The sequence below is a fragment of the Oryza sativa genome, chromosome 7, assembly GCF_034140825.1.
Source record: "Oryza sativa Japonica Group chromosome 7, ASM3414082v1".
Taxonomy (NCBI): Eukaryota; Viridiplantae; Streptophyta; class Magnoliopsida; order Poales; family Poaceae; genus Oryza; species Oryza sativa.
Window position 1 is genome coordinate 10459565 of NC_089041.1, and position 17751 is coordinate 10477315.

The following is a 17751-nucleotide window of genomic DNA, read 5'->3' on the forward strand; positions in this document are numbered from 1 at the left end:
CTTCCTTTTATCGTTGTAGAATGGAGATTCAAAGGGTCCGACGGCGGGGGGTTTTCGATATTGGATTCATCGACCCTCGGAAAGTAAACGTCGCAATGCTCGACCAGTATCTGCAAGCCACAGAGGACAATCTCGTCCATCTCCTAAAGGCGCAGCATTACAAGACGTTCATACTATTGCCATATAACACAGAGTTAGTTTAATTTTACTGTCTTCCTATACCAAATTTCATTCCCGTACGAACATTCTAAGTGTTTCATATGTAATGTATCCCACGCACATTGCAGATTCCACTGGGTCCTTTTACTCTTCGACCTGGAGGCCTGCACCGTCAACGTATATGACTCAATGGATAAAAAAGAGTCTACGTTTGACAAGGTTTTCGAACTTATAGACAGGTACTGTCATAAGTTCCTATGTTAATTAAGAATTTTGTTATAATTAATTGCTACTACGAATCATAGCTTTAAACTCCATGTAGGGCTTGGTATCGGTTCCGTCATTTGGTCCGCGGCAAATGGAGAGAAAGACTTAGGCGGAAGTTCAATTTTCCTGTGAGTACACATGCTCTACATTTATATTAATTAGATCTCTCGCCGTTTGTCATTTATTTGTAGTGCGCAAAGCAAAAGCAGGGAACTAACTTGTGCGGCTACTACGTGTGTGAGTATTGCCACTGCCTTGCAAACCAAATCATCACCACAAGAGAGCTCGATGTACGTACAAATAAATTCAAATTTTCATTGCGTACGTATTGATTTGTTGTTTAGTTACTAATTAATTTCATACATTCATTATAGTTTATTCGCATGAGGGATAACCTGATCACACACAAGGAATTTATCGCGGCGGTTCAAGAACAACTCATGGGATTCATCAACGAACAAATCCTTGATCCCAAGGGTGAATTCTACTACAACGGAAATACAATTCATAGGTCCTTAGCGCTTCTGAGATAACGACTACTACTACGTCAAAATCGTAGCTAGCTAGGACATCATAATGGATTGTAATTAATACATGTCTATTTTTCTATATGCATGTACACATTTTCTTTAATGTAAATATATATTTTGGTCATATATATATATATATGCACATAAAATGTTAAGTGCTTTCATATATATATATATATATATACATATGCATTTGCATAACATATATATGTATAAATACATATATATTATGCGTGTATATGTATTGAAACATATATAAATATAATATATATATATATATATTATGTGCATATATATGTATTGAAACAAGTAGTGCATGTATTTCACCCGGGACTAAAGATAGCGATCTTTAGTCCCGGATTGGTAGTGCCGGTTTGAAAACCAGGACTAAAGGGGGATTACGAACCGGGACTACAAACGCTTTCTCTACCAGTGTCAAGAAGCCATGAAAGAAAGATCAAGAATATTCATTACATCTCATGGAAGAACAAATAAAATACATTTATCACATCTGAATCCACAACAATAAGGTAGCTACATTGCACACAACAATTCATGTTTGGATCCAACACAAACTCAAAGGCCCTACAACATGAAATCCCGCACATTTTCCCTTCCCAAAAAATTGAGAAATCCCAATGCAAAAAAGCAAAAGGGGTACCAGTTGGAAAAGAGTGAGCAGTCAGGGTCCTCGGCTTCGTCACCAGCACGGCGAATCCCTGCAGCACCGGCCAAGCCACCGGGGTGAAGGGGTTGTGGTGGCTCCCTTCAGTGCGGTGGAGGAGATTGTACGGGAGCCAAAAGCGGAGGCCGAGGCATCTCCAGCACCAGAGATCTATCCCGGTTAAGCCAAGTTGTCACCACCGCCATAGCCACAGCCGCTGCCTGGGAGAGGATAGAAGCGGAGGTCGAGGCGTCGCCGGTCCTAGAGATCCGTCCTAGTGGAGTCATTGTCGTCGTCGTCGTGGAGCCGTCGTGTTTCCGGGTACAGGCGTGCCGCCACCACCGCTGTCGTCTCATGGAGCCACCGCCACCGGTCGCTGTTGTTAGATAGATAGATAGATAGATAGAGGGGGGGAGGGAGAGCTAGAGAGGATAAGAATGTGAGCTGGTGTGTAGTTGAGTGTTGGGGGTAAGGAAGGGGGCATAAGGCTGCTAGAGAGTGAATGAGTGGAGACTCAAGTCGCCCAGAAAAAATCGGTGAGGTTCATCAACTCGGCTCCCCAAAGGTGTCGGTTTCTTTAAAAAAACTGACACCAATAACCATGTTATAAGTGTTGTTTTATTAAAGATGTTAATAAACCGACACTTATAAGGGGTCAAAGGTGCCGGTTTTTTACTTTTATATACTTTCGGGGGGTGGGAAAGGGTCATAAGTGCTGGCTTTAGATTAACTAGTACATATAAGTGTCGGTTTTAGAGTTATTTTAGTAGTGTAGAAAAAAATGGTGCCGAGAGAAAAAGAAACACAAAAGGGCATGTTGGAATGGACCCATTAGCAGCCCAGACAAGACTAGAATATGGAAAAAGAGTGTTAGTACTCGGCACATTGATGGATGGCACGCTCGTATTTTCTCCACGGAAAAATAACTTAAACTATCTCAATTATCACTCTAGTTTTAAGATTCCACACCATAACATATTTTGTTGCATAGGCCCACCCACCCAACATTGCTGGGCCAAAATTATCACCTCCGAGTAGTCATTTGACCCATTTCTTCCAATATGGCCGTCGATTACTGCCATCGATAACCTCAGTGCTCAGCCCCCATGTGGTTCACAACCATCTTCCCGCTTTGAACTAGCCTGAGAACAAGCTCTACTCGAACTCACCTCATAACCATGCTAGACAAGGCCGTGAGATGGCACAATCCTTAAACTTCCATGAGTTCTATAAATAGCAGTAACTAAAGGTTGTAAGTGTGAGTCATAGCAAGTTTAGCTTTTGATTCCAAGAAAAGAAAAAAAACGCAAAAAATTTCCCCACGTTCTTGTTAATTTGCGCACTTTGTGTGCTTTTCTCTGTTTTGATGTGTTCTCCTTGTTGGAATACGTAATACTGAGTGAGGAATTGGGTGTGCTTTCTTGTGCATAGCCAAAAATTGGTATCAAAGCCATGTCAATCGTGATGATATGATGGACGCAACATGAAGAGTGAGTAACTCTACCCGCAACTAATGGCGGAAATTACACCAGGTGGGTGATTCAAGTACAGGCTATAATGGAGGACCAAAGAATCAGGGAGGTGATTGAGCAGATGTCTTCTTCTTCGCATCGAATAGCCATCCCGACTGTTGTATCGAACGCCTCCAAATTCCTTGGTCATCTATCATCGCCCGCACCGAAATCAACCAGGAGGTGTAGTTGCCAGTTGTCAGTTGTGTGTAGAGGAACTCATTCCCCGTGCCCCCCCCCCTCAACGAGCGTCCCCTATTATGATCGACATTGCTCTTATACCAATTGTTGGTTAGGCATTGATCACACACTCAATTTCTCACTCACTGTGATGTATTCCAACAAGGAGGATAGAGCAAAACAGAGAAAGAGAAACAAAGTGTGCAAGTTCACAAGAACTTGGGTCGATTTTTTGGAGTTCTCTTTCTTGGAACCGAAAGCTACAATTTGTTAACCTAGTCTTTCAAGCTTTACTTAGCTACTAGGATGCATGGAAGTTTAAGGATCTTAATTGCCATCCCCATGACCTGTTACATTCTTGCGTAGAAAATCATGCATTCATGATGGCGACCAAGTACATCACCCTCTCCGAGGTCGCCCTACATGCCATCATCATCGCCTGCCCTCTCCTAGAGACCTTGCTGCTGGAACACATATATGGCTTCCATTGTGTCCGAATCAGCTCCCCAAGGCTTAGAGCATCGGTGTGCTGGTTGGCTACGGAAGGCGGTCAACGTTGGAGGAAGTCATTGTCGAGGATACCCCCATGGTTTGAAATTTTGGACCAACTGGCAAGCACAAACCTCCATCGAATTTTTCGAATTTTTTCAAATATTTGTGAATCTGGTCAAATTCAGTCAAAATATATTAAATTTCAAATAATTTCGGTCAGCGAAATAGTGGATATTCGGTGGCTAACGAAAGTGCAAACCCTGGATGCCCCTTGTCGCAAATGATTGCTATATCTTGTCCGTGCCTAAGCCATTTCAGTGGTGTTGCATCAAAGCTGGAGATCATGGGCTGGCTTGGCATCTCCATGCTAAAACTTGGCATCATAGAGATTCAGGTAGCCACAATTTTCTTTCATGTACAATTATTTCAGTGAAATTTGTGTAATTAATTAGCATCATGTTCTTGGCCATTTTTTCATCCCTTGTGTTCCATGTTTAGTAAATTCAGGGAACTGAATCACACAGTACGTGTTGGCTCTATCTAATGCACTTGCATATTTGCTTATGCTCTTTATAGCTATATTCTGAAGTATATGCAATAATGAAGATACGTATCGAGGACCGGAGAAGCGTATAAGAACCGAGTGATCGACGAGATAGGATTGTAGGAGCTTAATTTCACTTTGTTTATCTCCACCCTCTCACCGGACAAGCTCGCCTTGCCCGAGGTGCTCATCGGTTCGCAGTCGCCGTCGTCGGCGAACGAGACGGTGATACGGTGTGGTGTGGTCTTGGCCCGTCGCGCCATTACTGGCCTCATCACCGCGAGGAGACGCAGAAAGGAAGAGAGAGAGCGCAACAGTAGTAGATAGAACCTCCCCAAGACGGCGTGCAGCGTGCACTAGCTCGCCACAGCTGAAAGGAAGAGAGAGAGAGAGCGCAACTGCTGGCGGCCTGCCGCTCGCTCGTGCGAGCTGACCTATATATATCATTATCTCTTGGGTATCCTGTCTTTACTCCTCTCTACTACTGTACTGCTAACGTTTTCACTGCGGTGAAAGAAGAGATAAGATTGGCAGGATAGGAAGAGAAACAAAAGGTAGAAAACTAAATAAACAATAATATACAGAAGAGAATAAAATTTCTAATTTTGGTTTGCATACCATTTTATCTAGAATGCTTATAAATCTTTCCATAAAAATACGATTACTGCAGGTTAAAATATGAGGCAAGTACAGTTTACTAATATCTATATTTGTAAGAAATAGAAAATAATAAATGCTGAAATCAAATGCATACCACTACTTAAAAAATGGTTTTTCCTGGCGGCCAAAATCAATCTTTGCTGACGGTTAGGCTAGCCACCTGAAATCGAAGGCCAGAGAAAAAAAAAGTTTTCACAAGTGGAACTTAACCGCTAGCAAAAAATATATTTTCACTGGCGGCTCGCGGCTCTATTACACGTACCGCCAGTGAAAACAGATTTTTGCCGGCGGTTGTGTTATGCGGGCCGCTCGCAATGGTGCATTTTTGCTGGCGTATTTGTTAAGACGACTGCCAGTGAAGCTCATCTTTTATTAAAAAAAAATAAAAACATGTGAATGCATCTGTTCTCTGAAAATTGAAAATTGCCAGATGCAACAACCCTGCATTCCCATTCCACATTGCAAATCAAATCAAGAACATGTCACAAATACAAATTCACATATCAAATTCACATTGCAAATCAAGGGTGTCGCCGGCACCAGATCTGCGCTCCCGATGCATGCCGCACATGGTCTTGGGCCCCACCGACGACCGGCTCGCGGCGGCCTCCTCCTCCTCGCGGTCACCGCCACCATCCTCCTTGCCCTTTGTCGTACTCGCCATGGACAAACCGCCGAGGATGAGAACAAAGACGAGGCCGGATCCGCGCCGATAGCGGTGGCGGCGGATCGATCTCGCCGGTGGAGAGGGGAGAGAGGTGGACGAACGCCGCCACCCGCCGGTCGTCTCCCCTCCGCCCAGATCTAGGCCTCCCATCGCGGTGCGGCAGGGGAGGCAGAATGGGAGGGGGGAGGGAGGGTGGAGCGAGCTGGAGTGGCGATGGTGAGGTAGAGGAGGTCAGGGGACAAGTTGGAGTCGGAGAGGAGGTTGGCAGCGTGACGCTGGAGGGCAAGGGGAGGCCCGGACGTGCCCATCCCACGGACTAATCCACCCCGCGCGCACCTCGTGCGCGTCGCTTTCGCCGTCGCCGTCGCTGCCTTGTCCGCCGTTGCCGCCTTGTCCGCCGTCACCGTCGTCTTCTTGCTGTGGCAGCCGAGAGCAGGGAGGCGCGAGCGCATGTGAGAAGAGGATAAGATGGAGTGAGTGGATAATAAGAGTCTGCGCACACTTGGTGTTTTAATATAGCGAAAAACTTTTTGCAGTCGGTGGCGGTCACTTAAAGGCCCGCTTGTAAAAAGACATCTATTTTTGCAAGTGGTCCTCATAATCCGGCCGCCAGCGTTATTAGTACCTCATCCTCATTAAATTTTCGCTGGCAGTTTTCGCTTATAGCCGCCAGAGAAAAAATAGGTAAACGTCATGAAAAATTGATTTTCTAGTAGTGTATAGAAACGGAAAATATGTTTTATTAACCACGATTTTCCTGTTTTAATATCATATATAGTTTTCCGCTCGAGAATTGAAAATGAAATTGACGTCAAGGCAAGTATTGTACGATGTCCCACTTTGACATCGTATTTTGATTTGAGGAACCTTTAACAAGCATAAAAATTGAAACCTGTATATTAAAGGTCATGCCCAGTCAAATGTACTTTGATTTGAGGAACCTTTAACAAGCATAAAATTTTAAACCTATTAAAGGTCATGTCCATTCCAGGGTAGGAAGAAAAATGTATACTTTGATTTGAGGAACCTTTACCAAGCATAAAATTTTAAACCTATTATAAAAAGGTCATGTCCAGTCCAGGGTAGGAAGAAAAATAAGACATAATTATATATTTTTAGAGGTGTAAATGCAAAATTTTCTGCCTTTATGAAAGTCACAGTATTTAGAAAGAAAAAGTGTACTTAATATCATCTTCACCAATTTTGCAAAGTAAGAAAAAAAATATACACGAATAGTCCACTACTGGCAAAGTAAGATTAAAATTATTAATTAAAATGCTACTTCTAGATGTAAAATTTTATTGTACAAGTTATGAAATAATTAAAGTAAATACTTGAAAATTACTATGCTCGAAAGATCCAAATAATGTACACGGGCTATAAGTTAGGCATGCCCACAAGCACGCCGATTTTAGTTATTTAACCTAATTTCTCTTGTAAGGCAAAAACACTTCAATTTTTATCCATTATTTTAGTGCCACTTAAACACTTGATTGTGAATGAGTCATGAAGTTTTCTGTGAATTTTCTCTTCCAGTTCCAGTACACACTTGCCAGCAACGGGTGAAAAGTCAAAACAAAAAAAAAAGAAGAAGAAGAAAAAGAAGAATCATGCTGGTTGCTGGGTCGATTCGCTGGCCCAATAATGGCCTTACTTGGGTTACACACAGAAAAAAGAAAGAAGACATCGGCCACCGATTCCCCTCCCCGAAACCCCTAATCCCCCGCGCCGCATTTCGCCTCTCCCGTGCACTAACTCCGCATCGGACGCCGCCGCACGCCGGCCGCCGCCGTCCTCTCGCATCGCTCATAGAGTCCCGCCTGCGCCAGCCATGGACCACGTCGGGAACGCGGGTCACAGTCCGAAGAAGCGGAGGTCAGAGGCACCCGAGATTGGGGACGCGGAGGAAGAAGAAGGCGTCGACATCATCAGCAACCTCCCAGACGCCATCCTCGGCGAGATCATCGCCCGCCTCCCCACCAAGGAAGCTGGCAGCACGCAGGTCCTCGCCTCCCGGTGGCACCACCTCTGGTGCTCCACGCCGCTCAACCTCAACTACCGTCCTCTCCGCGCGAGGAAGGACGCCCTCACCCGCGCCGTCTCCCGCATCCTCTTTGTCACGACCGGAAATAACCCAACGGGCGTTCCTTACGTGCGTGCATTATTCCTTGTCCCAGGAGGCAAGGTACACCAAAAGTTGATACAATTCAGAGTTCAACAAGCGGAAGCGTAAATAGTTAATTTATTACATGGGCAGCGAAGGCCCAACACACACAAAGACAAACGAGAAACAGCGGAAGACTAGGGCGACGACCACAGGCGCTTGACGGCAGGCACGAGCTAGACACCAAAACCTTCATCTTCCAGATACTCCTCTTCTGGGTTTGGGAAAAAATTGAGCAAGACTGAGTACAACCACCGTACTCAACAAGACACACCCACAAGTGCATAATAAATGTAAGGGAGTACAAGGGAGTTATAATATAAAGGGTTAGGGTTGCAGTAAACAGCATTTAAAGATACTTAGTTGCTCAAAGCTATTTTGTAAACACGATTCTAGAACTATACAATATTATTTATCAAGGCCGTGAACCCACACGAACCTGCCTTAACCCAAGGCCTACGATGATTCAGACCGAACCGGCAACCCGACCCTGGGTCCCAGCTCGTCCTAAGCCAACCCAGGCCAACCATTCCACATTTTAGTTGTTAAGCAGGTTTTAAGAATTAAAACACTAACTTGGGTACATTGCTCGGCTTGCCCATAACCGAGGGCGCGGCTATTCGAATAGATTATACTCTGATCAGAGGTGTACATCTTTACCCACAAGACACATCTTCCTCACGTGTAACCACGTGCCACATACCACCACGGTATACGGACGGAAGACGTGACATAGTTCCCAACCCATCCTAGCCATAAACAAGAGTACCGACCCAACCCCACCTACGGCCGGAACCCCCGGGACAGGTAGGCAGGACTGAGCCCCCAGCAGCAGGACACCGGCCCTGTGCCATGACATCTCGACTACCGGGCCGCAGCTCGTGTAGCCTTCATTTGCCCTAGAGATGTCCATCGACCCCCGACTTCGTCCATCTCCATCCGTGTACTTTTGTTTATAACCAGACTGAGCCACAAACTAAGCCTTACCCACTAGACATGTGGAAGTACGGTAGTGCTTTGCAACAGATGCCCGAGCTTAATCCTTATAGTACCCGAGGTACGACTAACAAAACCCAACCACGCACCTCGAGCCCAGCCTAAAACCATTTTGGGGGTTTTGAATAGAGGGGGAGGTGTGTGTCCAATTCCAACATAAGCCAACCATTCCATAGTGTCCAAATGATATGAGAATTCCCAAAGTCTAAAGTTATAAAACCACCTAATGTTGCCTAATTAATCAGCGAAGCATCTACCTAAATTCATACTAGTGGAACCATGAATAGAGTACCCACTAGTTGGGGTTTTGTTTATCCTAGGGTGAACAAGGTAATAATAACAATAGCAATAATAATGTCTTAACAAAGGTAAATAGGCATGGCTAAATAAAACAGTGCTAACGCGGGAATTTAAATAAAGCGGTAATGCATTAATTTAAATTAAAATAATTTTATAAACTGGGATTCAATATGCTCAAGGATGATGTGACTTGCCTTGCTCGCTTTCCCAAACGCCGGCTTCAACTTCCACGAAGAGCGGATCTTCCGAAGCTGCAGCGTCTACACGACCAACGGAAAAGAAAAGGCTTTTACTCTAATAAACTCCATATAACAAGCAGAAACAAAGCACAAAAATGGGTTCTTGACTTCTTAAGGAAAAATTAGAGACTTGAACGGTCCAATTCCGAGTTCAAATGGCCAAGTTATGGCCATTTGAAGTTTATATGCTCTTTAAATGAATATTTGCGAATTTCTTCATTTAAATTTTAATTTAAAATAGATTTATTGCGTCAGCCGAGAGGAGGGGCGCGCGGACCGGGTCCACGGGGGTGGGGCCCACGCTGCAGCCTCACGGCCCACGGTGGACCGGGCGCACCCGGGCTCGCACCGGCCGGCGCCGTGGGTCCCACGCGTCAGCCGCACCTAAGGGCGCGGGCGGCTGACAGCCGGGCCCCACACGGCAGCCGCGGGGCGCGCGCGAAGGCGGCCACGCCGGCGCAGCGGCGGGAGGCGGCGCGCCCGCGCCCCTATGGTCGCCGGCGGCGGCCATAGGTACGGCGGAGCGGCGGCCGAGAGAGGGGAGGGAAGGGGGAAACGAATCGGCGGTCCACGGCTCACCCCAGGTCGACGGCGACGACGGGAACAGCGACCGGAGCGGAGGAAGGCGGCGGCGCGGCTCGGGTGGACGGGGTCGACGGTGCTCCGGCGGTCGGCGTGCGAAACGGGGGGGTGGACGAGGTCGGCGAGGATGCGGTGAAGTCGAAGGAGGCGACGCCGAGGTGATAGGTGGTCCGGGGCGACAACGGCGGCGGACCGGAGCTCGGCGGCGACGGCGGAGAGAGAAAGCGACGGCGCGAGCTCGATTCCGGCGGGGAGAGAGAGCGACGAGTGGCGGAAACGGTGGAGGGAGGCACGGGGAGGGTTTATAGAGGGTTAAGAGAGGGAGGGGGTGGCCGGAGGAGGGGGAAACAGGCGCGGGAGTCCCGGCCGCCATTGATGGCGCCGGCGAGGTTAGGGGGAAAGTTTCCAAACGAATCCGAGGGAGAGAGAGAGGGAAAAATGGGGGGAAAGAGGGAGGGAATCACGGGGAATATTTCCCCCCTCTTGATTGCACGCGGGGCGGACGGGGGCGGCGGGATTCACGGCGGCGGCGGCGCTAGGGCGCGGGCGGGGCGGCGGGAGCGGCGGGAGGAAGGGGATGACGGGTGGGCCCCACCCGTCAGCGAGGGAGGCGGGCGGGCCCGCCCGTCAGCGGCACGCGCGCGGGGAGGAGGCCGAATGGGCTGCGGGGGAGAGGAGAGAGAGGGAGAGAAATGGGCCGAGCCGGCCCAAGAGGGGGAGGGGGGAAAAGGACTTTTTAGGGTTTTTCTTTTTATAAAACCTTTTTAACTTTGTTTATTTCTTCTTAATTATTATTTGTGCTCTGAAAATTCCACTAAAATTTATTTACGCATTTTAGGCTTTTAGGAAATATACAAAAATCCTCCAAGCCTTATTTGACTTTTAACTTTGCACATTTTAATTGTTGGAGACTTTCACACGGATTTTAATTATTCTAGGCATAATTTCGAGGATGTATTTTAGAGTTGTTTTCGGACGCGACAAACCTACCCCCTTAAACGGAATCTCGACCCCGAGATTCGGAAGAACTGGCGAAGAGATCGGGATGGGCTGCCTTCAGCTCGTCTTCACGCTCCCAGGTAGCTTCTTCCTCGGCGTGGTTGCTCCATTGGACCTTGCAAAAACGGATTACCCGGTTCCTGGTCCTGCGCTCCATGGTGTCCAGGATTTTCACTGGCCTCTCCACGTAGGCCAAGTCTTCGCGAACTTCAATTTGCTCTGAGTCGGCCTGCTCGGATGGCACTCGAAGACATTTCTTGAGTTGCGACACATGGAACACATCATGCACGTTGCCCAAGGAGGCGGGCAGCTCCAACTGGTAAGCGACTTCTCCGCACCGAGCAATGATACGGAAAGGACCCACGAACCGAGGTGCGAGCTTCCCCTTTGTCTGAAACCTGTGTACACCTCGCAGGGGCGTGACCCGAAGATACACAAAGTCATCCACTGCGAATTCCAGGTCACGGCGTCGGTTGTCTGCATAACTCTTCTGCCGAGACTGGGCCACCTTTAGATTATCCCGAATGGTTCTGACTTTAGCTTTAGCTTCTCTCAGGATATCAGTCCCGAACACTTGGCTTTCCCCAACTTGGTCCCACAATAGCAGTGTCCGGCATTTGCATCCATACAACGCTTCATAGGGTGCCATTTGTATGCTGGCTTGGTAGCTGTTATTGTAGGAGAACTCGGCATAGGGGAGACTCTTATCCCAGGTCTTCCCGAAATCTAGGACACATGCGCGAAGCATATCTTCTAGGATCTGATTTAGACGCTCGGTCTGTCCATCTGTCTGCGGGTGATACGTGGTGCTGAAATTTAATCGGGTACCCAGCTCTTCTTGGAGCTTCTTCCAAAAGTGAGAGGTGAATTGGCTTCCCCTATCAGATACGATTTTCTTGGGAACGCCATGGAGACTCACGATCCTAGCGAAGTAGAGCTCGGCTAGTTTGTTCCCTCCATAGGTGGTCTTCACAGGAATAAATCGAGCTACCTTGGTTAATCGATCCACAACTACCCATATAGAATCGTATCCACCTTGGGTTTTTGAAAGTCCGGTGATGAAATCCATCCCAATTTCATCCCATTTCCATTCTGGTACTTGGAGAGGTTGGAGAAGTCCGGCCGGTCGTTGGTGCTCTGCCTTGACACGCTGGCACACATCACAAAGGGCCACGAACTCTGCAATTTCCCGCTTCATACTAACCCACCAGTATTTCTCCTTCAAGTCTAAGTACATCTTCGTACTGCCAGGGTGGATGGAATAAGGACTTTCGTGAGCTTCCTGAAGTATCAGCTCTTTATGTTCTCTGTTATCTGGAACGCATACCCGATTTCCGTTCCATAGGGTTCCGTGTTCATCCTCTGTGAAACCAGCGGCTTTACCCTGTTTCATATTCTTGAGGAGTCCACGCATGTCCGGGTCGTTCTTCTGAGCCTCGCGGATTTGATCGAGTAAGGTGGGCTTGGCTTCCAACGCAGCCAAGAATCCACGACCCACTATGCTTAGATTCAGGGCTTCCATCTGTTGGTTAAGTTCGGGTGGAATGCCACGGACGTTAAGAGTGTTGCAATGGCTCTTTCGACTTAGAGCGTCGGCGACCATGTTGGCCTTACCAGGATGATAGTGAATTCCCACATCATAATCCTTGATGAGTTCTAACCATCTCCTCTGCCGAAGATTCAGATCCGACTGGGTGAAGATGTATTTCAAACTCTTATGATCAGTATATATTTCACAGCGATTCCCAATGAGATAGTGCCGCCAGATTTTTAGAGCATGAACCACCGCGGCTAACTCCAAATCATGGGTAGGGTAGTTGCCTTCATGAGGCCGTAGCTGGCGTGAGGCATAGGCCACCACATGACCGTCCTGCATGAGCACGCACCCCAATCCTTGGCGCGAAGCGTCACAATACACCGTGAAGTCCTTGCAAGTATCCGGCATGATTAACACTGGCGAGGAAACCAGCTTTTCTTTGAGAGTTTGGAACGCCTTCTCGCATTGCGGGCTCCACACAAATTTCTCTTCTTTCTTCAACAACTGTGTCATGGGTCGAGCGATTTTGGAGAAGTTCTCGATGAACCTCCGGTAGTATCCTGCCAAACCTAAGAAACTGCGAATTTGAGTGACTGTCTTGGGTTGCTTCCAATCAGTGACGGCGGTCACTGTTTCGGGGTCCACAGCAACTCCTTTAGCGGATATCACGTGCCCTAAGAACTTGACTTCGGACAACCAGAACTCACACTTGCTAAGTTTGGCATACAATTGATGTTCCCGCAACTTTCCCAATACCAGACGGAGATGGTGCTGATGGTCTTCCTCTGATTGTGAGTATACCAGAATGTCATCAATGAAAACCACAACAAACTTATCCAAGTATTCCATGAACACTTTGTTCATTAAGTTCATGAAGAAGGCAGGAGCATTGGTTAAACCGAATGACATCACCGTGAATTCATACAGTCCGTATCGCGTGGTGAATGCGGTCTTCGGAATATCTTCTTCACGGATGCGCAACTGGTGATATCCGGAACGAAGATCAATCTTGGAGAATACCGTGGCACCTTTAAGCTGATCGAACAGATCATCGATCCGGGGAAGAGGGTACTTGTTTTTGATGGTGACTTCATTGAGAGCTCTGTAGTCAACGCACATCCTCTTCGTCTTGTCTTTCTTTTCCACAAAAATCACAGGAGCACCCCAGGGGGAAGTACTCGGACGTATGTACCCCTTTTCTTTCAACTCTTCCAACTGTTTCTTAACTTCGGCCAGTTCATTTGCTGCCATACGGTAGGGTCGTTTGTACAGAGGAGTGGTTCCTGTAGCAAGATCTATCCGGAACTCAATCTCTCGCTTGGGCGGCATACCGGGTAGTTCTTCCGGAAACACGTCTCCAAACTCTCTGACGATGGGGATTTCTGACAGTCCTATCTGATGAAGTTCTGAACTACTGACAGAGGTTGGGGGTGCAAAGAAAACAACCGGTTGTTCCGGCCCTCGGTACAGAGTGACAGTGCGTCTCGCGCAATCCACTACTCCTTGGAATTGAGCCAACCAATTCATCCCAAGGATCACATCCAAGTTCTTGGTGTCTAGAAGAATCAGATCCGAGGGAAAAGGAATCCCCTGAATTTCTATAGGGACGGCAGGACTATAATACTTTGCTGTCATAACCCCTCCAGGGGTGGTGATGAGGAGAGGGTTCCTAAGCCTTTCTACCCCCAACTGATTTCTTCCCACGAATGGCACAGATATAAACGAGTGGGAAGCTCCAGAGTCGAACAAAATGGTAGCAGGGATGGAATGAATGAGGAACGTACCAACGATGACGTCTGGAGTTGTCAGCACGTCCTCGGCCGTCACGTGGTTCACACGACCCCGAATGACATCCTTACCACCGTTGTTGGAGCGGGGAGGCGCTTGGCCTTGCTGGCGCCTCGACTTTGGGCATTTGTCCGCAAAGTGCCCGGGCTCGAAGCAGTTGAAGCACAAACGCTGCGGACCTTGAACGTCCCTGCGGCCTTGACCAGACTGCGCGGCTGGCGTAGGAGGACGGGGCGCATGGGTCCCTTGCTGGCTCTGCTGTTGCTGCGGCTGTGGGACGCGCACCACGAATTGAGGTCGGGGCGCGGAGCGAGGTTGCTGCTACTGTTGTTGCTGCTGCGAGGAGGATCCCCCTGGATAGGGATTGGTGTAGCGGATCCTTTGGTTAGCTCCCTGTTGATTGCGGAAATTCGCCAAGCGACGCTTGTGCGACTCCAGTTCCTTGTGCTTGGCTTCCAAGCGGATGCTCTTGTCCACCAGACGTTGGAAATCCGGATAGTCCCCGGAGACTAGACGGACGGACAGCTCAGGATCCATTCCTGCCAAGAACTTCTCCTGCTTTTCCTCATCTTCCCGTACATCCTCCGGGGCGTACCGGGCCAGGTTGTTGAACTCATGCAAATACTCCATCACGGAGCGGTTGCCTTGCTTCAACTCTCGAAATTCCCTTTTCTTAAGGGCCATGACTCCGGCGGGCACATGGGTCCTCCGGAAGGCGGCGGTGAAGCGGGCCCAAGTAATAGGCTGCCCCTCTGGCTGTGTAGCCTGGAAATGGTCCCACCATAGAGATGCGGGCCCCTGCAGTTGGTGGGCGGCGAAGACGACTTTCTCCTCATCGCTGCACTGCACGGTGTCTAGCTTTTTTGTCGCGACCGAGAAAATTGCCTTTTCCCGAACGCTAGTGTATTAATCCCCGTCCCAGGAAAAGCCGGGGTACACCACACAAACATGATATAAAAGACACATCTTTATTATATCGATAATATTTACATTATTACAAAGGCGCTTCAGGCCTGGCAATCAAAAATGAACAGCAGCGGACTAGCGGGCCTATGGCTCCATCTTCACAGGCGCTCAACTGGGGTATAAGCCAGGACTCCACCTAAGACATCTTCTCCAAAGCTTCTCTTACTGAAGAGGGGAAAGATTGAGCAAGAATGAGTACAACCACAGTACTCAGCAAGCCACACCGGCGGATGCATGATTAATGCAAGGGGGTACAAGGGGATAATAATATTGGGGTTAAGTTTTGCAGTAAACAGCATTTAAAAGTCACTTAGTTGCCCAAAGCCATTTTATAAGGACGATCCTAGAGCTACACAATGTTATTAAACAAGGCCGTGAACCCTCACGAACCTGCCTTAACCCAAGGCCTACGATGATTCAGACCGAACTGGCAACCCGACCCTGGGTCCCAGCTCGTCCCAAGCCAACCCAGGCCAACCATTCCACATTTTAGTTGTTGAGCAAATTTTAAGAATTAAAACACTGACTTGGGTACATTGCTCAGCTTGCCCATAACCGAGGGCGCGGCTATTCGAATAGATTATACTCTGATCAGAGGTGTACATCTTTACCCACAAGACACATCTCCCTCACGTGTAACCACGTGCCACATACCACCACGGTATACGGACGGAAGACGTGACATAGTTCCCAACCCATCCTAGCCATAAACAAGAGTACCGACCCAACCCCACCTACGGCCGGAACCCCCGGGACAGGCAGGCAGGATTGAGCCCCCTAGCAGCAGGACACCAGCCCTGTGCCATGACATCTCGACTACCGGGCCGCAGCTCGTGTAGCCTTCATTTGCCCTGGAGAATGTCCATCGACCCCCGACTTCATCCATCTCCAATCCGTGTACTTTTGTTTATAACCAGACTGAGCCACAAACTAAGCCTTACCCACTAGACATGTGGAAGTACGGTAGTGCTTTGCAACAGAGGCCCGAGCTTAATCCTTATAGTACCCGAGGTACGACTAGCAAAACCCAACCACGCACCTCGAGCCCAGCCTAAAACCATTTTGGGGGTTTTGAATAGAGGGGGAGGTGTGTGTCCAATTCCAACAAAAGCCAACCATTCCAAAGTATCCAAGTGATATGAATATTCCCAAAGTCTAAAGTTATAAAACCACCTAATGTTGCCTAATTAATCAGCGAAGCATCTACCTAAATTCATACTAGTGGAACCACGAATAGAGTACCCACTAGTTGGGGTTTTATTTATTCTAGGGTGAACAAGGTAATAATAACAATAGCAATAATAACGTCTTAACAAAGGTAAATAGGCATGGCTAAATAAAACAGTGATAACGCGGGAATTTAAATAAAGCGGTAATGCATTAATTTAAATCAAAATAATTTTATAAACTGGGATTCAATATGCTCAAGGATGATGTGACTTGCCCAAACGCCGGCTTCAACTTCCACGAAGAGCGGATCTTCCGAAGCTGCAGCGTCTACACGACCAACGGAAAAGAAAAGGCTTTTACTCTACTAAACTCCATATAACAAGCAGAAACAAAGCACAAAAATGGGTTCTTGACTTCTTAAGGAAAAATTAGAGACTTGAACGGTCCAATTACGAGTTCAAATGGCCAAGTTATGGCCATTTGAAGTTTATATGCTCTTTAAATGGATATTTACGAATTTCTTCATTTAAATTTTAATTTAAAATTGGATTTATTGCGTCAGTCGAGGGGAGGGGGCGCGCGGACCGGGGCCCACGCGGCAGCCTCACGGTCCACGGTGGACCGGGCGCACGCGGCTGACGCCGGCCGGCGCCGTGGGTCCCACGTGTCAGCCGCACCGAGGGCTCGGGCGGCTGACGGCCGGGCCCCACCTAGCAGCCGCGGGGCGCGCCCGAAGGCGGCCTCGCCGGCACGGCCGACGGGAGGCGGCGCGCCCGCGCCCCGATGGTCGCCGGCGGCGACCTCCGGCGCGACGGAGCGGCGGCCGAGAGAGGGGAGGGAAGGGGGAAGTGAAACAACGGTCCTCGGCTCACCCCGGGTCGACGGCGACGACGGAAACGGCGACCGAAGTGGAGAGAGGCGGCGGCGCGGCTCGGGTCGACGAGGACGACGGTGCTCCGGCGGTCGGCGGGCGATACGGAGGAGTGGACGAGATGGGCAAGGACACGGCGATGCCGAAGCAAGCGATGCCGAAGCGGGAGGAGGTCCGGGGCGACGACGGCGGTGAACCGGAGCTCGGCGGCGACGGCGGAGAGAGAGGACGACGGCGCGGGCTCGAATCCGACGGAGAGAGAGTGCGGCGAGGGTCGGAAACGGAGGAGGGAGGCACAGGGAGCGTTTAAATAGCGGTGGGAGTGAGAGAGGGCGGCCGGAGGAGAAGGAAACCGGCGCGGAAGATCCGGCCGCCATTGATGGCGCCGGCGAGGTTTGCGGGAGGAAATCTGAACGATTCCGAGGGAGAGAGAGAGGGAAAAACGGGGGGAAAGGGAGAGGGAAT

The 17751-nt window shown here is 48.8% G+C and overlaps 1 protein-coding gene across 1 annotated transcript; it reads left to right on the plus strand.

The window, feature by feature from the left end:
• The first annotated feature begins 7505 nt into the window (after positions 1–7505).
• LOC136357189 (F-box/FBD/LRR-repeat protein At5g22660-like) lies at positions 7506–7907 on the plus strand. Its single transcript, XM_066312150.1, has one exon. It carries the CDS (start codon positions 7506–7508, stop codon positions 7905–7907), a length of 402 nt encoding a protein of 133 aa, XP_066168247.1.
• The last annotated feature ends 9844 nt before the right edge of the window (positions 7908–17751 follow it).

What these genes read in the sequence shown, in the direction of transcription:
- LOC136357189 (XM_066312150.1), top strand. Translation starts at nt 7,506, where the DNA reads ATGGACCACGTCGGGAACGCGGGTCACAGTCCGAAGAAGCGGAGGTCA.